The sequence below is a fragment of the Lampetra fluviatilis genome, chromosome 12 (assembly GCF_964198595.1).
Source record: "Lampetra fluviatilis chromosome 12, kcLamFluv1.1, whole genome shotgun sequence".
Classification (NCBI taxonomy): domain Eukaryota; kingdom Metazoa; phylum Chordata; class Hyperoartia; order Petromyzontiformes; family Petromyzontidae; genus Lampetra; species Lampetra fluviatilis.
This window is the reverse complement of record NC_136286.1, coordinates 8767689-8790587: the sequence shown is the minus strand read 5'-3', so window position 1 is coordinate 8790587 and position 22899 is coordinate 8767689. Positions and strand designations below refer to the sequence as shown.

General features: G+C 46.9%; 2 protein-coding genes across 2 annotated transcripts; both read left to right on the top strand.

Annotated features, from left to right (window-relative positions):
• The first annotated feature begins 1564 nt into the window (after window positions 1-1564).
• HSPA9 (heat shock protein family A (Hsp70) member 9) lies at window positions 1565-14772 on the top strand. Its single transcript, XM_078861570.1, has 17 exons — window positions 1565-1651; window positions 2591-2649; window positions 3286-3373; window positions 4307-4488; window positions 4960-5084; window positions 5259-5332; window positions 5769-5875; window positions 6742-6904; window positions 7321-7413; window positions 8482-8691; window positions 9251-9478; window positions 10277-10381; window positions 11034-11151; window positions 11618-11712; window positions 12375-12467; window positions 13462-13602; window positions 13990-14772. The coding sequence occupies exons 1-17, from the start codon at window positions 1613-1615 to the stop codon at window positions 14098-14100; spliced, it is 2031 nt and encodes a 676-aa protein (XP_078717696.1). The 5' UTR covers window positions 1565-1612; the 3' UTR covers window positions 14101-14772.
• Window positions 14773-17052: 2280 nt separating this feature from the next.
• On the top strand, window positions 17053-22301 carry AP5S1 (adaptor related protein complex 5 subunit sigma 1). The gene is made up of 2 exons (XM_078861569.1): window positions 17053-17308; window positions 20975-22301. The coding sequence occupies exons 1-2, from the start codon at window positions 17154-17156 to the stop codon at window positions 21495-21497; spliced, it is 678 nt and encodes a 225-aa protein (XP_078717695.1). The 5' UTR covers window positions 17053-17153; the 3' UTR covers window positions 21498-22301.
• Window positions 22302-22899: the final 598 nt, after the last annotated feature.

Genomic DNA, 22899 nt, shown 5'->3' with positions numbered 1-22899 from the left:
TTCTTTCGGTAAAGTCAAGTATATAGAAAATATTTTTATTCATAATTTTGTAATTATTTTTATTTTCTATCTACGTGACTTTACCGAAAGAACCAAAGAATATTAATTCCTGCAATCACGAAGTTTTAAGTCAGAATCAGAAGTTTGTTTAACCCGAAGGCTTTCGCGACCCATGTCAACGAAAGGTTTTTTTGGGAGGTGGGTGGGGTTAGATCGGTTAAATATAAACCCGCCACCACGGTTTAACAACGCATATATATATTTACGCGATCTAACCCAAAACAACCTTTATTATTAATCAGAAGTTTATTTTCCGAGTACTGTAAAGGCAATTGAAGGTGGCAGACAACATCAAGACCTTCCACAATTATGGAATTAAAAAAAACAAATATACGTGATAATGACAGCAATTATGTTGTAAAATGAATGCACAGTTTAAATGAAAACAGAGGTGACAATGGAGATGCCAGCAGACGAAACTAGGCGTTTCCAAAACCTTGGGGCAGCTGCATTCAATGCTTCTGAACCAAATTGCGTGCGAAATCAGGGAACTATTAATGATACCGTGTAAGGTTCCGCCCATTCCCTGGCGTTTATACAACAAAATAATTTGGTGGTGTACCAGCTCAGGTAACAAAAACATCTCAAAAGCGTCCGTTCATAGCACTGTGTTGAACTTTCTTCACAGCACATGTAAGCCAGAAAGCTAGTTGATAATAAGCATTGGAGACAGTTTCTTTACACTTTGGGGAATAAAAAAACAACTTGGATGAAAAAAATATAAATAGGTCTTCTTGGTTCTTTCGGTAAAGTCACGTAGAAGAGAAGTAATAAAATAATAAAAATAAAACATAATAAAATTATTCTCACGACGTTTCGGCCACAACGCAAGCAGCCGTCCTCAGGTGAAAACCAGGTCCGTCGAGGCGACAGAGTTTGAATGAGAATAATTTTATTATGTTTTATTTGTATTATTTTATTACTTCCCTTCTACGTGACTTTACCGAAAGAACCAAGAAGATGAATCCCTGCAATCACGAATGCTTTAAATCAAAATTTAATATAAATAGGCTTTACCCTTCCCTGCAATAATACAGGTTCTAGATTTGAAGCTTTCGTGACTGCAAGGATTCATACTCTTTGTTTTTTTCGGTAAAGTCACGTAGGTTAAACAATCAATAAAATAAAATAAATGAAAACAACTAAATCGTTTAACCTACGTGACTTTACCGAAAGAACCAAAGAGTAATAATACAGGTGTTAAGATGTTCAAACACCAATCGATACCAATGCAAGGCAGCAAGGGTCCCATAGATAAAATCAGCAGTTTTAAAATGTTTTAATTGATATGCATATTCAAATAAACCAATCCCTATTAAAAATGGCATGATAAATTGTTGCAGGCACATTGCATGATCCTGCTCGATCACGTGACGCTCTCAGGCAATTCGACTCCTCCCCCCCCCCATTTCACTCCCCTCCCCGTCTCCTAGCACCACGTGACTCTTTCCCCCGCTCTCCCTCCCCTCAGGTATCACGTGACGAGCCCCCACAACCACCCCCCCCCCGCCCTTTCGTCTCACGTCGCCAGTCGCAAGCAGCAGCGTCCGCCATGCAAGCGTCCCGTGGGCTCGCCGGTTTCCTCGCCAAAGTGCGTAAATGGTCTCGCGTTCCGTCTCGGTGGTAGCGCGTCCGTCTTCTGAAGGCACGCTTTCATGCTAACACGCCTCGTGGTGCCTTTAATTCGCGTTGTAACTCGTAACTGCGTTGCGTGAGGCCTAGTGATCGCCTAGCCGGCGGGCAGGCTTTTTTGAGGCCTAGCGACAGCATGGTTGGCGCGGTCAGCGGTGTCGTCGTGGTGTATCGGTTGCCTTAAAGTATTTTTCGCAGGTTTATAACTTGAGTTGGTGCGTGCCTAGCAGCGTTTCCACGCAGCGCCGAGCTGCCAAATTTGTAGAGAGACCGACTTTTGAAAGCTTTAAAGAGAAATGCGAGAGTTCGCTGTGCGGGTGCGTGCGATCCACGTGGTGGCGAGGGCGAGCAAAGGACTACGCGAGGGGTTTAACCTTTGCACTTTCAACTCTTGTCAAATATATTTAGTTAAACTATACATCTTTGAGTGCGCGTACAACGATTGATTCGGTTACACATTTAGTGTGCGGCCTCAGGTCCGTGGAACTCGCGCCGCCACACGTGGTCGGGGGAAGGGAGTGCGGACCGGACTCGCCTGTGACCTTGGGGCCATTGTGTGCCACATTTACGGCGAGGTCGGCCTCGCGGGGGTCAGCGAGTCCATGGGCCTTTCTAGAGAGACGAGGTGAAGCCCTCCCGAGGTGCATCGCACGTCCGAGCGGCGTTGATGCCTTGTTGCATAAGCTGCGCCAAGAACTAAAAGGCGCAATTACACAATGGGGCTGATGTAAGAGGCCTGCAATGGGGGGCTGACTCGTCTTTCTGCGTGTAGCAGCGGCCTTGAGTCATTAATTCACTGTGACATAGCATATTTTAGTTGTATTTATTTCATTTGGGAGTGCTTAGTGATGCATTTAAAATTCCTGACGTGATCTATTTTGTGTGTGTTACTTTCTAGGGGCAATGGAGTTCTATGCACCAAGATGTTCTAAAAGGATTATCACGCAGGCAGTATGCGTAAGTATTACGTGAAGGTGATATTTTAAACTTTTTGGGATTTATATAATGAGCCTTATGAACTCAATTAAAAACGTCACTCATCACTGAGAAATAATTAAAGTTGGTTTTTCGTTTGTACACGAAAAACATTAATACCTTCAACTTACTAAAAATGATCTTAATTTCAGTATAATTTTGACGATTTAAATAGACTTTAATAAAATTGACTTAAAACGTGCGTTTTTTGTCCATGGCTCAAGTGGCCTTAATTCAAACTAATGTGCCATGCCTCCATATTTACCCCCCCCCATATTTCAGTGGCACATTCCGTACCATGGTTCATGTAACAGAACCAGAGAAAGACGGTTGAAGTATTTTTAGGTGACAGTGCAGTTCAACATCATAGACTGGTCAGATTCGCCAACTTTTCTCCCAAATGTACAGTCACATCAGCGCGCCCCATCCTGCTGTGACTTTAACTTGGGAATATCAATATGCAGACTTTGGCACGGAAAGCTGAGCTTCTCCCCTCGGTGGCCTGTACTTTAAGACTGCGACATAAAAACCACAATATCCGGTTTGATCAACACTGAGTGCCTTGCTTTCCATGTTGACAGGAACATGCTTTGTGTTAACTAGCAATGGATTTTGCAGGTCGGAGGCAATCCGCGGAGCGGTGATCGGCATCGACCTGGGCACCACCAACTCCTGCGTGGCGGTGATGGAGGGCAAGCAAGCCAAGGTGGGGCGTACGAACTTCACTGCATTGGACAAACCCACTTGAAGTTCATTGTCCGTGAAAATAATTCTGAGACTTTTTGTTACAAAGTGTGAAAAACGTTACTGATAATTACGAGGAATTCTTAAAGCATAGTTTACGGTTCTAACATGAAAAACACGAGAACATGTACTTGAAATTCGATGTTTTTGTGTGGAAATGTATTTTTTACAACAAAAATATCTGCACCAATAATGCAAGTTTTCTGCCCACATTTAAGTTATTGACTAAGGTGACCTTGTTCCCATCTAACCCCATGTCCCCATCTTTCAATCTCAATACCACACTTCATAAAATGATTAATGTCAGAAGAAGATGATTGTTAAGTTTACCTTCTCGGTAGTATATTGTGACTCCAGTGCAGTTCAACATCATAGACTGGTGAGATTCCCCAACTTTTAACCCAAATGTACAATCACAGCAGTGCTCCCCATCCTGTTGTGACTTATTTTGGGAATATAAACCTGCAGACTTTGGCACGGAAAGCTGAGCTTCTCCCCTCAGTGGCCTGTACTTTAAGACTGCAACAGAAAATATAAAAATATTCAGTGGTACAGTGGTAATACTTGTGCCTCATAAGCAAAAAGGGCCTGGATTTCATCCTGAGTCAGGCACCTATGTGTGTGGAGTTTGTTCTCCCCCTGGTGTGCATGGGTCTCCAGGTTCTCTGGTTTCCTCTCACAGCTGAAACAAATATACAGTGTAATTGGTATTGGCCAAACATCCTAAGTTGAAAGAGTACTTGCAAATCACTCTCTTGGGATAAAACAGAAACATTTCCCCTTCTGCAGAAATTTGGCAGCACCATCTTAAAAGTTTTGGCCATATTCTTTAGAGATGTCCTCAAACCTATTGAATAATAATTAACAGAGCACTTTGCTTTGATGGTGGGGTCAGGTGCTGGAGAATGCGGAAGGCGCCCGAACGACACCATCTGTGGTGGCCTTCACCGCTGATGGCGAACGACTGGTGGGTATGCCCGCCAAGCGGCAGGCCGTCACCAACCCAAACAACACCTTCTATGCTACCAAGCGTCTCATCGGACGCCGCTTCGATGACTCCGATGTGCAGAAAGACATGTGAGTGGTGACGGTGGCACAGTAATCTCTCGGTTAACACCCTCTCTTTCTCGAAACATTCTTGCTTTGAAACTTCTGCCAGTTTGCACCTTGCTGCTTATCTGGAAAATTTAGAATCATCCAGGTGTTTCACTTTGCATATAAACTTAAATGGTTAGTCCGGTAGATATTTAGTTTTTTGATTATTAGATGAACAACTAGTTAAAGATAGGCACTGCACATAGATAAAGATTGCCCATAGCACAGAGGCACTGCACTTACAGAGTGGCATAAATTAAATAACTTTCCACATTTATCATGAATATTGCTTTATTACAGAATTTGCATTTTTGCCAATGGGTCGATTCTGAAGGTTTATTGTCAAAAAATTTCACAACCATTATTTACACGTCTCTTATTAGAGGCAGTAACTAATACATTTCTAGTTCCTTGTGCGAGGTTGAAAGTTATCTATTTGGTTGTGCTCTGCAGGAGTAACTTATCGTACAAGATAGTACGGGCGTCCAATGGGGATGCTTGGGTGGAGGCCCACGGGAAGGTGTACTCTCCCAGTCAAATCGGGGCCTTTGTGCTCTTGAAGATGAAAGAGACCGCTGGTTAGTAGTGCACATTTTACACGATAACACGTGCATGCTGTAGTGGTTCATTGATTATGCAGTGTGTTGGCATAGTTATGTTTTATGTCGTTAGCCTTAAATTCATAGCAGATGCATGACTTTCAAATTCTCTGAGGCTTATGTGACCATCTGTGGTTTGTTTTTTCAATGCAGAAAACTTCATGGGAACGTCCGTGAAGAATGCAGTGATAACAGTGCCAGCATACTTTAATGACTCGCAGAGGCAGGTGAGCGATGACGTTTCATTATGTTATTTTGGTTATCAGCACCTACAATTCACAGTACACTCAATACCTGATTGTCCAGGGTAATGGGAGGTGGGCTTGGGGAGGTTCTTCAGATAAAACAAGGACATGGCTAATGTGAAACATGTGCGAATTAAGCTATAACCACATGTATTGTTTACCTAGAATTTGTCAATTGTTTTTGTTATTTCTGAAATCAATTTATTTGCAGCCATATTTTCAGTCATGTGGGCATTGAGTCACTGACCCTCAACGGGTAAAGAGCAGCGAATAAACCAGCGTGCCTGTAAGCTTTTTTTCAGTAAAAAAATTCAACCGCAGTTACTTCGCCCATAGATAATTGAGAGTTATCAAATCTTTTAGTTTCCATGTGCTCAAAAGTTTTATGTGTGTTGTGGTGTGTGTTATGGTCTGTCAGGCAACAAAAGATGCTGGACAAATCTCTGGCCTGAACGTGTTGAGGGTGATCAATGAGCCAACTGCAGCTGCCCTCGCCTACGGTCTGGACAAGGCGGATGACAAAGTGTAAGAAAATGACGTCGCCACTGGCCTCTTCGCTTCCCAACTAGGCACAGTCGCGTCCATTTTTCGACGACGTCTTTCCCTTGCCTGTGCAATGATGATATATTGACACAGCATTCCAAATAAACACAATTTTTGTGGAATATTTAAAGTTTATGCTGAGCGCAGGCAAGGAGGGATTGTCCAGGAATCGGTGTGGTGCAAGGTTGTGTTTAGCCACAGAGGATTGTGGAGTTGTAAGGCCATTTACACTTTAAACAGCTTGGTTGTACAGAGATGGCTTAAAGTGGCATCTGGCACGCTCTGTAACCATAACTATAATCCATAAAATGTGCAAAGTCACTGTGAAATCTACATCGCCACTTGGAAATGAGATGGAATCTCACTTGACTTGTTTCTCATTCTAGATTGACAGATAACATTATGAGACCAGAAGTCTGTTTCAAGGGAGACTTGCATTTAGATGAATGGCAAAATAGCAAACTAATTTAAATGTGTAAACGCACAAGAACAACTGTAAAATTTAGCAGTAAGAAAAACACTTCTAACCAGATTTCTATTAATAAGGAATATTGGTCTCATAGTAGCGTACTGTTTTACGTAAAAGTCGTATATGATTGTAAATGGAAAAATTTTAATATTTAATATATAGAAACATCCTCAGCTCTATTGTAATATATAATGAAATTTTAATTTATATAGCATCTAAAAGATTCAGATGTTGTACATAGCAACCTGTCTCTCAAGGAAAAAAGTTAAATGGAAAATATAAAAAAGTAACTAAATCACAAAACCATCGCACGTTTGGCAGATTAAACACCCGCACGGTCATGTTAATGAGTTCCTCCTGCACGCTTCTGCTGCTCCAGCATTGCCGTGTACGACTTGGGAGGAGGCACCTTCGACATCTCCATCCTGGAGATCCAGAAGGGGGTGTTTGAGGTGAAGTCGACCAATGGAGACACCTTCCTGGGTGGTGAGGACTTCGACAACGCCCTGCTCAAGTACATTGTTAAGGAGTTCAAGCGCGAGGTGAGTCCCCCCCCCCCTCATCAACACCTCATTACGCATTCCTATGAGTCACCGCTTCATGTCTCTGAATATTGTATGGGTCACTGGTAGAGTAGGCTTGTGACTAGTGGTCACGTTCCATCTCACAACCTCCGATCCCCCTTGTCAAGTCCGTCTCTCGAACCAGACCGGACAAATGTTGCTTTTCTGTCACAGCTCCTGCCATCTGGAATTAACTTCCTCTCTCACTACGCATGAAGACTTTTCTCAAATGTGGCTCACCTGGTACGGGGATATACTTTGAGGGTCCCCGATTCTGATAACTGCTCTGCTTGAGGATTCATTCAAGTGTCTTGGGATGCAGCTGCATTTTCTTTCGGTGCTTTATTAATTGAATTTCTTGTTTGTCTTGAATTGTGTGTGTGTGCGCGGTGCAGTCCGGCGTGGACCTCACCAAAGACAGCATGGCCCTGCAACGTGTGCGGGAGGCAGCCGAGAAGGCCAAGTGTGAGCTCTCCTCCGCTCTGCAGGTACTGCACACTGGGTGGAATCATCACACCACCTAATGTATAGCAGCAGTAGAACACATTCCTGCGGATGGAGCTGGTAGGAACGTTGGGTTGCTCGGTCAATGGCCAGGGTCAACGGCGGCGTGGTATGTTCCACAAATATGCCCAACTGTGAGGGCGGGCATAAGCCGGCGTGAGTAGGTTAAACGTTGAGTTTTATAAGGGCACCACGGGGTGACCAGCCCCTCCCCACCCAGCCCCACCCCCCACCCAGCCCCACCCTCCCCACCCAGCCCCACCCATCCCATTTTTGCATGCACGACGCGCTGGTGGAACCACGTGGTTCCTACCAGTATAACAGAGTGATTTTCATCAACTGCTTTCTCAGCGATGGCTCTGGGATATCGTTCAATATTAAATGTTTCATTCAGGTTTTTTTGGAGTGGAAATATAATTCAGTAAAGTTGATTGAAAAGCATTTGAAATTCCATTTTTTTTATGTAGTGGTTCAGCATGTTTGTCGATTACATCCACAAGCTATATTTTGAGATTTTAAATTCAATCATTTCTTAATTCATTGTTTTGGAATATTTACCAAAGTTTTCACCCACATAATAAAATATCTCTTCACACATTGGATGCAACAAGCCCCGAATCGTACGGTCACTGCTGCATGCTCCGTTGTGCGGTGACATTCATTTTTGGGAATATTCACTTGCAGCTTCAAATCTAGAAAGGAAACTGAGTTCACTATTCGGTGGCCTGTGCTTTGAACTTGCTACAGAATATATTTTTATCCCTCAAAAGTAAACCACTGTATTCAGGACAATATATAAAACGGGGTGGAAGTGAGGTGGTGCTTTCGTTTGCGCAGTGAGCTATGAACCCGGCCACCTATGTTGCATGGAGAGGCCGTCATCCAGTGTTATCAAATTCGTACAAGTTTTTATCAAAATAAGCTAATTTGCAGCACTTTGTAATTATTGATATGAATGTTAAACCCAATAAACCGGCATCTTATACATCTACTTGCTTAGGTTTTTTATCCCCGGCTGCATTTAAGAAACTTGTGCCGCCTACCTTTTGCAGACTGACATCAACCTGCCGTACCTGACGATGGACTCATCGGGCCCCAAGCATCTCAACATGAAGCTGACGCGGTCGCAGTTTGAGAACATTGTGGGCGATCTGATCCGCAAGACCATCGCTCCCTGCCAGAAGGCCCTGCAGGACGGCGAGGTGGCCAAGTCTGACATCGGCGATGTCATCCTTGTTGGTGGCATGACCCGCATGCCCAAGGTATGGTCCGCTGCAGGGTCTTGCATTAATAACCACAAAAGTGAGACCATAGTTTAAACGTTTTTTTCCCCCATTGCAATGTGTTTGTGTGTGTGAAACCTTGGTCATCAATGCAGAACGTAGAAGAAAGATCTCAGCTTTTGAACTGTAGTACTGAAGAGAAGACTTGCATATCCCATGGACATCATTAAGAATCAATGAAAGTACTACAGGGGATTGGTGAAACGGCCAGAGCATATGCCTTAATAGACGGATGGAAACTAAATGATTATGGACACACAGCTAAGCATGATAGGGAAAATCTGCATTACCTTGATGTTTATATTTCAGCAGTACAACAATAAACTTTTCCTGCATTTCATTTTGCTTCCCACACCACAGTCCCCTAAGTACTTGGTTTAATTCCCGCTACGACAATGCAAAGTAGGCAACGTTATGACGATTGTTGTGTGGTGACTGCTAACGTAGATGACACTAACCGCTGGTTTGTCGTACGCATCTGCCCACCATGTCCACCCCCCCCCACCCTTTCGCTTGCCGTTCATTCTCCCCGCTGCAGGTCCAGCAGACGGTGCAGGAGGTGTTTGGTCGCGCGCCCAGCAAGGCGGTGAACCCAGACGAGGCGGTGGCGATCGGCGCCGCTATCCAGGGCGGCGTCTTGGCGGGCGACGTCACGGACGTCCTGCTGCTCGACGTGACTCCCCTCTCGTTGGGCATTGAGACCCTGGGCGGCGTATTCACCAAGCTCATCAACCGCAACACGACCATCCCCACCAAGAAGTCACAGGTGTGAATGTTTGCAAAAGAAATGGCACTTAAACTTCGAGTTGTTGTACTTGCATCGTGATGTGTGTTTAAGCACTTGCTGTTCAAACCCCCAATATCAATAGATAGAAACGCCTGCTATCCACTATTATCTTCACAGATAATGATGTCTTCATAAAGCGGTTGTAAATTCCATCCTGTTAGCATTAGACCGCAGATTGTTGTGCAGATATTATTGAAGTTATATTTGAAGGCGAACACATTTATTAAAATCCACTGTTTTGTGCCTCCCTTAGTGGTGTGGCTAAAGGGGCGTTTTTCTCTATACGGAAGACGGTTAACGTTAAAATATAAAAAATATACGGAAATACGTCAGCCCCGCAAAGGAATATACCAAGATATAATGGTAGGTTTTTACCCTTTTAACTGGTACAAAACTGACACCTTTATTCAAGGCATCATGTTTGCAATGACCACAACACAAGTAGTCAATAAAGCAAACAAAAAGAAGCAACTCTGATAAGGATAATAATATGCACTGTCCTTGAAGTTGATTGGCCCACACCCGAGACGGCTTTCTTTAGAGCCTAGTCCCCATTGGTGTAGGGCCAGATGACACGCCTTCTGGTGTCATCTGCCGTTTGTGCAGTGATGATTTAAACGATACAGCATTCCGAAAAAAATGTGGAAAACCAACAGGGTTATTCTGAGCACAAACTATGGCATAACTTCACAAAATATATCTCAAGAGGCATCCTCTTTGCCGAGGTGCATTGTCGATGTGACAGCTTCAGGTGGAACGTACCCTTTTTTGTTGCAGGTGTTCTCCACTGCCGCCGACGGACAGACGCAGGTGGAGATCAAAGTGTTCCAGGGTGAACGCGAGATGGCCGGTGACAACAAGAATCTGGGACAATTCACTCTGGTACAGACACGATGACCCAAAAAACTCCATGAAGATAAATGTGAAAAGGATTAATGTAGTAAATGAGTCTATTGGATTTCTGCTCTAGCTTTTTGTTTCTAACACAATTGTCTTCTGTTGGAATTACTTGGAACCGGTTGCATTTTGAGTTTCTCTAGAAGATATGCCTCTTAATGCGAGATCGTTCCTGATTGAATTTGGAGTAGTGAGTGGCAGATCTCAGGTATCCTATGTGCATTGGCTCCTGGACTCTGTATAAAATGGTTAAATTGAAGGCTTGTTTAGTATGGGTAAATATAATTTGGTGTGCTGCTCATTAGGGCGGTTTATAACATAAGGGCTTGCAGCCAGCAGAGCTAACTACATGTAAGTAGCCCTGGATACAACTGTTGAAGTGTGGCCTCCTGTTTACAAGGTCTCTTTGGAGGAACATTATACCTCTGACTAAGCAGATGACACAGAATAATAAAATGTCATTGGTAACTGATACAGCTATTTTCCTTCCTTCTGGCTGCGCTTGCCTTGGCAATGGAGAAGTAAGCCTTTCTATAGCATCGTCTATTTTTAAATATAAGGGCACGCAATGGACTTGACTCCCAATTGCACCGGGAAAGTAAATGGGTCGTGTCTTGTTTTGCTTCTGATGGCTTAGGTGGGCGTCCCACCAGCCCCGCGTGGGGTACCCCAGATCGAAGTGACCTTCGACATCGACGCCAACGGCATCGTGCACGTATCCGCCAAGGACAAGGGCACGGGACGCGAGCAGCAGAGTGAGTTTACCGTCTAAACAGTGCGTGGGGGGCGGGGAGAGGGGGGAGGGCATGACAGTGTGGGGTGATGGGCGGTTTGGTGGAGACTGGGTCGTACGCGCAGGCCTTTACACAGGCCATCTTCTAAGCTGAGAAGGGTAATTTGTCAGTTTGTGAGTTGTCTGTCGGTCACAACACTCAATTTTGTCAACATCGAGTGGGTTAATTTTGACTGGAAATAAACCGATCTATCGTAGTGATGATGTACTAAGTAGAATTCATGACATTTGACCTACAGCTAAAAATAACACGATTGAATATTTTTCACCGTGCTAAACTTATGGTCTTTTAGAAATTTCGAAACTTTTGAGATGGGAGTTGAAAATAGCAAAATAAACGACAGATGTTACACTTTCCAGTTATATCAACTAAAGATTTCATGATATAGCAATCCCCTTACTGTTGCCGTGTGTGGTTGTGCCTGCAGTTGTCATCCAGTCATCGGGTGGCCTCAGCAAGGATGAGATTGAGAACATGGTCAAGAACGCAGAAAAGTACGCGGAGGAGGACCGGAGGAGAAAGGTGCGTAAAGGATTCGGATTATTGTTGCGTGTTTTACCGAGGCCTCGTAACTCCTCAAGCTCTGGGAACTCGACAATGATGTTTAATATTTTTCGTCAACAGACTTTGAATTGTATGGTGAGTGTTAATCTCGACTGAGTCTTGTTCCCCTGTGCCTGTGGTGCACCCAGCCCAAAACATTTTGGAGGAGGCAAATAGTTTTCTAACCAAGAGTACTAATTTGTAAATAAGTTTTCTTAACTTTTAGGTTTTCCTGAAACCCCAACGCTAGAATCCTGTTTGAATGTACAGTCATACCCCGATTTATGTTTTCCCCTTTTCCATCGTTTCGCAAGTAAGTCACTTTATTAATTCTGCTATCCGATTTGCGTCCCTCAACCCCACCCATCGCTGACAGCATCCGTCCTTTCTTGTATCTGTCGTCTACCCTGTAAAATGCTTTGACGTTTCGATATTCGTCATCGCACCTTTCAGGAAGGCAATCCCTGACGCTAATTGGGGCATGATTTTATATTACAACAATACAGCCTTGAAAAATCACGATGGTCTTGCGTAAAAATGTGCGAGTGCTCCTGTCCGTTGATGCACGTTCAAGTGTGGCGTGCTCGATGATGTCACTGCTGCCCTTGGTGATGGCGCGTGTGGTCGTCGTGTCCTTGCAGGATCGTGTGGAGGCCGTGAACCAGGCGGAAGGCATCGTCCATGACATCGAGAGCAAGATGGAGGAGTTTAAAGATCAGCTTCCAGCCGATGAGGTATTCTTCACAATACTGCATTGTGTACCATTTATTAATTGTTTTGAATGACCAAAGTTTTCACCGAAATAATTAAATCACTCTAGATTGGAACGCAAATCCCAAAATCGTATGGTCACTGCAGCACGCTCAGTTGTGCAGTGACAATCACTTTTGGGAATATTCACGTGCAGTCATTGACAAAGGAAACTGAGTTCACTCCTTGGTGGCCTGTACTTTGAACCTGCTACAGAGTACATTTTCGAGTAATGCAATGTGCATTCAGCAATATGTAAAGTGAGGTGGAGTAGTGGCACGTTGCTTGGTGTGCACTGTATTGTGAATTTGGCCATGTCCGTTTGATTCTCGACCACGCCTAACATCAGTGGTGTGTGTCTGAGCTGATCTTTGACATGTCTCCCCCGCACCAACCACCATCCACAATTTTTTTCCTGACCCTTTGCTGTCAAAAACATATCCCTGTAAAACATACCACGGTAAATATATACCATGGTTAACCCGTACGTACAGCCTTGGTTTTGCTTAACCTTAGAGATTTGTCACATTCTGGGCGATTTGGTTATTGGCAAAGCGCGGAAAGTTCTATCTAAATTTATTTTTTGGACACTTATTTGTTTAGTGAATACTCTTTACATGTGAATTTCACACAAAGCACCAGATACACAAGAAAAATAATAACGTGGGAGTGATGGCCCCACAGCTTTGGAGCCTAAGGCCTGGGTGGTAGGTACATGTGTAACTAGTCACGGGTTAACCGCGATCATAACGAATTGGCCAGAAAGCTGCAGCGTTGATTTCCCTGGACATGGCTGACATTGCTGGAACTTGCAGGGGACATGTCTGTTGAACTATTTTCTCACCGTACGTCGCCAACCCTGATAATCGGAGGACGTAGCTGCATTTGCCCTCCCCCCACTGAGAACCATATTCCCAAATGATGGCGTATGTCTTGCTAACACACCTGTCGTCTCCCACACGTCTCTGCGTGATCCAGTGCACCAAGCTGAAGGAGGAGATCGCAAAGGTGCGGGAGCTGCTTACGCGGAAGGACACCGAGACGGGCGAGGCCATCAAGCAGGCGGCCTCCACCCTGCAGCAGTCCTCACTCAAGCTGTTCGAGATGGCCTACAAGAAGGCAAGTCGCTTTGCACGCACCTCTCGTCCGCTTTGAGTGGTGACATTCCGTGTGTTGAATATTGCAATCGCTGCTTTTTGAATACATTTCTCGGGTAACAGATGAATTCATCAATCGCTGTGAAACTGGTTTGTTATGCAACTACTTATGCGTGTGAGAATAGCTATCGACGATTTATGAAAAATTTTAATTTAATCATGCAAATGTTACATTTAGAATAATACTGTACAAATGATACAGAACAAGAAGTGGGACAAATTAGATGGTAAAAATTAGACAATTCTATTAATCAAATCTATCCTGGATGGTGTTTGACAATTTATCAAATTGCCGCTAGAGTTGACCCATTGCTCGCCCACTAACCATGTTTAAATCCTTGCGCTACAGATGGCGTCAGAGAGGGAAGCTGGAGGAAGTGGCAGCGGTGGCAGCGGCGGCAGCAGCGGCGGCAGCAGCAGCAGCGGCAGCCAAGAGGAGAAGAAAGAAGACAAGCAGTAACGCCAGTCAAACGCACGGATTACAATATTGGCGTTTGACTATGGACACCGGAACCCCCCCCCCCCCACACCGTTGTGTAGCGTTACGAAAATATAATTCCACTTGAGATTCATTCATTACATGAGAGTTGGTGAGCAGATGGGGACAGATGGTCACTTAACAGTGTTGTGGAAACGCAAACCGCTTGCGTAACTACAGCACTAATGATATAAAAAAAAGTACACGGCAGGCAACTTATTCCGCTGTTTATTTTCATTTTAAATTGACAGCATTTGTGATTGCACAGTCATTTCTATGGCCCGTTTCAGAGAAGAAAAAAGAGAAATATAATTTATTTTGCTGGCTTTTTTTACCGACGCATGTTTTGTGGCTAAAACAAGGGGGGAAGGCGCAGGTAGGATGCTAGTTTTTGAAGGCGCTTACACACGGACGCTGGCTGCTGTATAGTATATATCTGCAAATCATTGGACCTATCTACAGCTTGCGCTTGTGTGATTGGGGCACTGTTGGCGATGTGGAAGTGAGTGGAGGGGGAAGGGTATTAAATGGCCTTGTATTTACTGGTAGTAGGTCTGTGCTCTGTACAGAGTTAGATACTTTTTTTAAGTGTATTGTTGGTGTCTGCTACATTACTGCCTATTATTGAGGCAATACTGTATTCCAACGCACTTGTACGTTTAAATGTGATTACAAAATAAAGGTGATGCATCGTGTTATGAGCACATCGTCTCTTGTAATAAAAGTTACTGTGCAGGGTGCAAATTGTGTATCAGTATTTTATTGTGCAAATCTTGCATTTACAAAGATTGTGTTACTCTGCGCCTATCGAATCAAAATAAAATTGGCGTTTACAACCCTTTTGTCAATACACTGTAGAACACATTCCTACGGAGGGAGCTGGTAGGAACGTTGGGTTGCTCGGTCAATGGCCAGGGTCAACGGTGGCGTGGTGTATTCCGCAAATATGCCCTACAGGGCGGGCACAAACCGGCGTGAGTAGGTTAAACGTTGAGTTTTATAAGGGTGTAGTACCGTTGAGGACGCGTGGACACCCGAGTAGAGGCACACGTATTTATTTCACAACAGTCACTGGGGACATACAGTACTGGAGGGGGTATCAGCCCCCTCACCCGGATAGCTGGGAACACACGGCTAGCTACCCCTAGCCTGCCTCCTAATCCTCCAAATACTGGGCTAGGGGAGGCTGTCTGGCCCGACACTGGTCAGTCGGGCTACGGTACCCGGAGTCCCAGAGTCCTGGCTCTGGTTCACGGGACCACGCCGCTGGCTCAGTCCTGCGCGGCCCTGACAAGGGCGGCGTCCCAGGGGAGTCCAGGGCTCTAGCTAGGCAGTCTTCGGTCTTCAAGAGTTTACTTAAACATTCTGCCCCGAGCCCTCTGACACATCCCCCTTTATACTCCACCCCCGCTGAGGGGTGGGGCCCCGGGCTGCCTGGTGCGGACGTCGTTGAGAGCACCCCCCCCCGTGCACTAACGTAGCCCCGCCCACTGTGTTTGTTTCCCATAAGCTGCCATGCATAACGGCTCTCTCTAACACCCCTACACATACAGCTCCTCCGTAACACCCCTACAAGGGCACCACGGGGTGATCAGCCCCTCTCCACCCAGCCCCTCCCTGCACGATGGACGGACGGACGGACACAATAATCCCCTGTGGGCTAGTGGAACCAGTGGGTTCCTACCAGTATAACTGTTAATGCCTCACCACCCTCGTCAGTGTGCGTGGAAAGTTGGGAAAGATGCAGGGTCATAGAGGTACAATGTGTATTTTTCTCTGCAGTCATTCCTCGTGATCCGAGTAGAATGCACTTGAGGTTTGCACAAAACATTCCATATCACACTTGAGCATGATGCACAAACCTTGCACCGAAGTATAGGATGCAAACTGGGCTATGCCTGCTAATGACCGATACAGCAGTTAAATATTTTGTTCCAAGTGGACGTTCTTGTCCAGCACGAGAAGCGCTTTGGGAAGTCCGTGCGAAGCGATACCCGACATTGGATGTGAACAATCGAACACGATATTTAATTGCAAATTAGCATTGCAAGTTATCACGATTTAGCAATTCTATTTGAGCCCTCTGACGACTGAGATTCGACCATGTCCGTACAGTGCTCTCTAAACTGCAATGATTTCTGGTTGTCGAACGAATATGGAAGGTCACACTCATTACACAGTGCTTGCCACAAATGAACCAAAGTACGTTGCTGGTCTCGTCAAGGACCGGTCATCCTCGCAGCGGCCTTTAGCTCTTCATCGAACAAACACGGTCAGATGCGCTTCTGCGGCCGACTGGAACGCTTTTCCGATATTAGGAAGCCACTGGAGCTATGCACTTTTAAATCATCTAGATTGAAAACTACGTTCTTCAGCACTGATTTTTGTGTTTTGTTTAGTTGTCCTTCCCCCGCACCCCCGATTAGCACGGTTGGCTACGTACAGCCCGAAAGAAGTTCAATGCAGAGTACATGGAGAAATGGAGAAAGAAACGACGGCCCATAGGTGAACATGGGGGTGCCTGTAGGCTCCTATGGGGAAAATGGAATGCCCACAGACTAACCAGTGAATACGGAATTCTCCGAATGTATGGACTATAAGTGTTTCACTACTTTTAGTCTGACCTCGTAAAAAAATCAACCCTGAGGTTGAAAAATTAAAAATAGGTTTTACCGTTTGTCAATAAAACTGGCGTTAAGATGTTCAAACACCAAATAGATACATGTTTGCAAGGCATCTGGGACGCTCTTCTTTCCGATATTAGGAAGCCACTGAAGATGCGCACTTAAATCCACTCCTATATCCCCCCTCACCCATCATTTTTGATACCGTCCTGGCAAAAAAGGTCCCATAGATATCGCCCCAAAGGGTAATGAATCGAATCGCTAATTCGACCTCGCACGACACCGATTCCGGAATCGATGACCCCGGAAGTGCGCCAAGCACGTGCGCGTGTTGTGTTCGCGCGCGCGTCTCGCCACCACCATCATCATCTCCATCACCACCACATCGCCATCACCATCACCACCATCGCCATGGTTTACGCCGTCCTCATTCACACCGTGAGCTCCGCGGGCCCCTGCCGCGTCCTCTACTCGCAGGTGTTCGCCGCCGAGAAGCTCCAGGACGACGGCTGCGAGGGCGAGCGGCTGCGTCTTCTCCGCAAGGAACGGATGGCGGCGGTGGCGAGGTATAAAGAAGGCCTCTCTCTCTCGCTCTCTCATGATTATCGGGAAGTTACCTCGGCCACTCCGGGTCAGGCGGGAGATTCGTTGCTGTCGTGGTGTGAGATGGTGGTGGGCGGGGGGGGGGGGAGCGCGCTGGACTTCCTGAGAGGGTGGCCCTCTGGTTAACACGGAGGAGGCTTTCGCGAACAATATCATCCATAATACAGGGATTGTTTTGGGTTAGATCGCGTAAATATAAATGTCGTTAAACCCGCCACCAGCCGATGCAGCCAATTGGTAATGTTTGTCACGTAAACGGAACGTGGCCAATTCGTTACTCGTACAGCACACCGCTTGTGTGTTGGAGAGCAAATCCACAACATTTACAATCTTGAGTACGACGTTTCGCCAGCAATCACAACTAGCTTCATCAGGCGGACCCCGCCCGCCCCCTCCACGCCTTTGTTAACCCATCGGCATAAATTGGTGCTCCGTCGGTAGTCGATCGGCGGTGGCTGGCGTGGGAGAGGATGCCAAATATCCTAGTGAAAGCCATTCGGCCAACAGTGAGACATTAATTGTCAGAGTTCGATGTATAGGGTTTATGGGTGGGAGTTAGGGATATGAGAAAAGGGTTTTGTGGATGGGGTTAGAAACGAAAGTTCCCGATATTTGTCTTTTCGCGCAACTGTGGGGCCCGTAATCGTGGCCTCCACGCTGTCCGTGCTGCGTTGTGCTGTTGGTCATGGCAGCCGTCTCGGCCTGGCCACATTGGCAATGTCAGACCGATGTGGCGGCGTCGTCACACCGATGCACAGGCCCTTTGTGTTCATCCACACGCTGCACGAAGGCCTTCCCACGCCGTGTCGGTCATCGGGGTTGTTTGACCATACTTCACCACGCCGGTCAATGCGAGACCGTGCGGTGGGCCGATGGTCTTGGCAAGGACTTCATCATGCAGCAGTGGATGGCGACAAATGACATCTATTTCGATTTAAAGCTTTCGTGACTGCAGGGATTCATCTTCTTTGTGCTTTCGGTAAAGTCACGTAGAAGGGAAATAATAACATAATAAAAATAAAACAATAAAATAATTCTCACGACGTTTCGGCCACAACGCAAACAGCCGTCCTCAGGTGAAGAACAGGTCTGTCGGGAAGACAGACGCTGTCTTTCCGACAGACCAGACGCTGTCTTCCCGACAGACCTGTTCTTCACCTGAGGACGTCTGCTTGCGTTGTGGCCGAAACGTCGTGAGAATTATTTTATTATGTTGTATTATTATTTTATTATTTCCATTCTACGTGACTTTACCGAAAGAACCAAGCAAATGACATCTAGCTCCGCGAAGTACACAGCGTGTAAACGCTCACTCAAGCTGTTCGAGATGGCATCTTGACTCGAGTACCGGCCGGGGCAGTTTGTCACGCCGGTGACGGCGACACGACCAAGGATGAATGAACCGTGAACCGTACACACACACACAGATACACACGACGCGGATAACACAGTTGTCGCTCTCCTGCCCACTTTTCGTTATCACTGGAGTGGCGGTGCAGCGGCGTGAACCCCACTTGCCCGAGGTTGATTCCCAACAATGGCTAACATCATTGGCGAGCGATAGATAGCTCACCACTTTTTTGTATTATGTATTTTTTACTTATTGTGGTGAGCCCTCGAGCCCCGTACAAGGCGCCGATGGTTTCTGGGGGGGGGGGGGGGGGGCGTGGGGGGGCTGTTCGCGCTTCAGAACCATACTTAGGCGGGGAGTGGAAGGCTCCATGCCCCGGTGGGGATTCTCCGTCGGGGGGGAGGGGGGGCAGTGAGGGCTTTTATAAATATGGGGAGGGAAGAGGGGGCGGTGAAGAGGTAACCAGCGTTCTAAGGGGAGGCCCGGTGTGGTGCCGCGAGGGGGGGCGGTGGAACACTCCATAAATCATAAAACATCCACGCAGCATGATGGTTGGGGGTGACAACCTCTCCTCGATTCTGGGTCCATCTCACCTGAGCTGCCCGCTCCCGTCTCCTGCTCCCTGACTTGTCCACCTTTCCTCTCGTTTTAAACTTCGAAGGTAAGTAGACAACCTGGCCTCGAATTCCCATTGGTTATCGCAACTTCTAACATGTAAATATGCCAAGTCAAAACTTGACTTAGGCACCTGTGGGATTTAGTTTTTATGGTGCATTGTAAATACCCGAGGCTCAGTCAGAGAGTAGGGAAACTTTAGGATTGTTATGGTTCAGTGGTTATTGCCTGAATATAATAGAGCACTTGTGAGATTCGTGAGGTGCATTGTTTATGCCCGGGGCTAAATGAGCCAGTCTATGGCCCCATCTCCAACTACAAACGTTGATCTCAGTGGTTGATATTTGAAGCGAGTCCGTGTTGTGCTCTGTGGCAACAGGGGATAGATTTACAAGTTGAATTGCATTGTCATATTTTATTAACAAAGGATTGAGCTACTGTTTGTGATTGCTGACATTACCTATAAATTATTCTACTTGGTACACGGATGAGGCTGCTAAAAAAAACGAGACAAATCGCCGATGAATTATTAAATTGCAAAGCACTGGTAATTCTAGCCTGATCTGTTTGGCAGCCACAAACGTTGAATCTGAAAACTATAGCAGTATCGGTACCGCGCTTTTGTGCGACGGCGTTGTGTTTAAGAGGGTGTGGAAATGTAACCGATGCCAGCGATTGCGATGACATCTTTTGCTTCTCACTCGCTCCCTTGGGCATAGGCGGCGGGGGGGGGGGGATAACATATTTTTTGGGAGGCAGAAATAGAAAAGTAATTTTTCTAAGAAAATCTTACTTGTTGTGCAATTAATGAAATGTATAACAACAACGATTGAAAATGAATGTCCAAAAACGAGACAGCACAATCGCGCCGCTAGCATAGCACATGGTAGACGGGCACAATCAAGTCCACCACTAGCAAGAGCACGTGGTAGACGGGCACAATCAAGTCCACCCCTAGCAAGAGCACGTGGTAGACGGGCACAATCAAGTCCACCATTAGCAGAGCACGTGGTAGACTGGCACAATCAAGTCCACCACTAGCAGAGGACGTGGCAGACTGGCACACTCAAGGCCACAGGTTCACGTCCTCTACTCGTGGTGACCTTGCGCTCTCTCGCCAAGTCCGGCTTTGAGAGGTTTTACCGTACCGGTGAATACTAACACTGGTGAATAGGTTTCAGGGGCAGGTGTCTGAGCCCTGTTAGCCATAACCACTCACCGCATAAATCAAAATGAAGTTTGCGTGTCACCATAAGTCATGATCAGTCCACTGCTGAATGAAGGCATTCCCATATCACCATCCATGGTTTCGAGATACCACAATCCCTCTCACTCCTGCACATGAGCTGATCTCATTGCTGTCTTCATACCGATCATCTTCTCCGATGTGTGTTCTCTCCTTCGGCTGCCAATCGATCTCACCACCTCCACAAGATGTGTAATACGCCGTATTTATGAAAACGTATCTCTAAATACGGCGTGTTGCAAATTTCGATTGAGCGAGAGGCGAGACAAAATATGCTCCAGCCACCGACCCCGACTCACAAGCACGGTGAAGTGTGCTGTAAAAAAAACCTGAAAATAACGCGGCACACCCCGTCCCGGTCGTCACAACCCACGTAAGCCATGGCTGCCCCCCGTTCCGCATTTCCTTCATCGCCAGGCAGGTGCAGGCGGCGTTCCAGCCCTGCAGCGCCAGCGCCTCGGCACAGTCGACGGCGGCGGCGGCGTTCCCGGGCGTCGAGCCAACCGCCGCGCAGGAGGCGGCGTTGTCGGCGTCGCTCGAAGTCGGCGCCCTGCGCCTGCCGGCGGGCGACCCCTGCGACTCGGAGCTCACGGCGCTGTGGCTGCCGTTGCCCGGCGACGGCGGCGGTGGCGGCGCCGGCCCCGCGGCGGCGCCGCCGGCGGCGGCCGCGTCGGTGCTCGCCCTGACGCTGCTGTGCGAGGAGCACGACAACATGACGCTGGCCGAGTCGACGCTGCGCCACGTGCGCCACGCCCTGCTCGAGCGCCTGCTGCCCCCCGTGGCGCCGGCGGCGGCGCTGGGCTGCGAGGCGCTGCTGCAAGCGGACCGCGTGGACGCGGTGCTGGCCGCGCTGCTGCCCTTCGGACAGCTGCTCTTCCTCAATCACCAGTTTGTGCAGAGCGTCGAGAGGGAGCTGAGCGCCTACGTGAACGTCAAGTGACGTGGGCGGTGGTGGCCCTGACACTGATGTCTTATCGGCGAATGTGCCGCCCCCCCTCTAAAAATGAGTGAAGGACACTGAATTTTGCCGCTTGCTCACCCGCCTGTTTGGCGATTTGGCGAATCGCGACGATGCATCTATTTGCCCGCTGACCGTTTTGCCGGATTGAGCGCCGCGTTGTTCACTTTTACCGCGCAGGTTTTCGCGGTCGTGCTGTCCAGACCCCACCGTCCAGCGCGCGTCCGGGTTGTTGCCGCGTGTTGTCGGGACCGTAGCACCGAGTGAGAACGTGAGCGTGCGATTCCAGTTCCTGAAGAAGATGCCTGTCTCACTCGGGAGTGTCGGAGCCATGTCGCGTCGAAAGGTTGTCGGGTCGCTCTATCAATGAAGCTGTTGACACATCGTTGTTTCCCTCCCCCCCCGTGATTGAGTGTGACAACAAAAAGACATTCTTCCGTAATTGCCGTGAAAATTAAATGTTTACTTTTTTTTTGTCGCTGAGCGATCCGTATGTATGATATTTCCCGTGGATTTGCGTTGATTGCAGGGTGTGCGTTTGCGGTGGATATTTGCCCCATGAATCACTTATGGCGCCCTCAGTGTTGGCACGGCTGGCGGCTTTGTTAATGTCAGGGTTGTTCTATTCCGAAATTGGAAGAGTTGCACACCCTCATTAATTGTGACCACTTGTGAAAAATACCTTTTTGATTGAAGTATCATCGACTGGTAACTGTTGAGTTACGAGCTGAAGAAGATCCCATTTGTAGCTCTGCTGCTAGAAGTGCATCGCTCCGTGTCAGTGGATGACCGTGGAAGGTGACGTCACAGACTTAACTTTTGCAGTCACTTCAGAAAGGTCTCCATATATCTCTGAATTTACACATATACGCCAGGGGCACACATTTTTATATAACCTGAAGAAAGTGTTTCTCCCATGTCAATCAAGTCAATGCAATGCCCAATAGCTGGATTTTTTCCAAAATAAGTAACAAATCAAATTTAATAACGATGGGTTGTTTGTGTCAAGCCGTTGGTACCAGGGGCTGAGAAGCATCAACTCGCTATACTTGAGGAGGGGACCTGGTTTAATCACAAGGCAGCGGCCGACTCCTAGAGACGAATCCGGGTTCTCGGCAATACCGGCTCAAGTGCCCTGACCCCTGAGTCACCCGGCCACTTCAATTTGAGCTCCGTTCAACACAGTCTGCAGTTCGTAAGTAAACCTGCGAAGGATGGACACGCGATAATGTGTTCGTATTTACATGTGCGAATAAGGGGGGGGGGGGCGTGTCGTGTTCGCATGAATTGCATGGGTAACTCGTTATCCAAGGTTCTTTAAAAAATATATATTTTTTACACTCGAGACACATGTACGTATGTTGAACCTATTCCGCACCGTACG

Excerpts from the sequence above, each read along its gene's own strand:
- HSPA9 (XM_078861570.1), top strand. The coding sequence starts at position 1,613 with ATGCAAGCGTCCCGTGGGCTCGCCGGTTTCCTCGCCAAA. Across the intron at positions 1,652-2,590 it reads TCGCCGGTTTCCTCGCCAAA|GGGCAATGGAGTTCTATGCA; the intron begins GTGCGTAAATGG and ends GTTACTTTCTAG. Across the intron at positions 5,333-5,768 it reads TTAATGACTCGCAGAGGCAG|GCAACAAAAGATGCTGGACA; the intron begins GTGAGCGATGAC and ends ATGGTCTGTCAG.
- AP5S1 (XM_078861569.1), top strand. The coding sequence starts at position 17,154 with ATGGTTTACGCCGTCCTCATTCACACCGTGAGCTCCGCGGGCCCCTGC. Across the intron at positions 17,309-20,974 it reads CGGATGGCGGCGGTGGCGAG|GCAGGTGCAGGCGGCGTTCC; the intron begins GTATAAAGAAGG and ends CTTCATCGCCAG.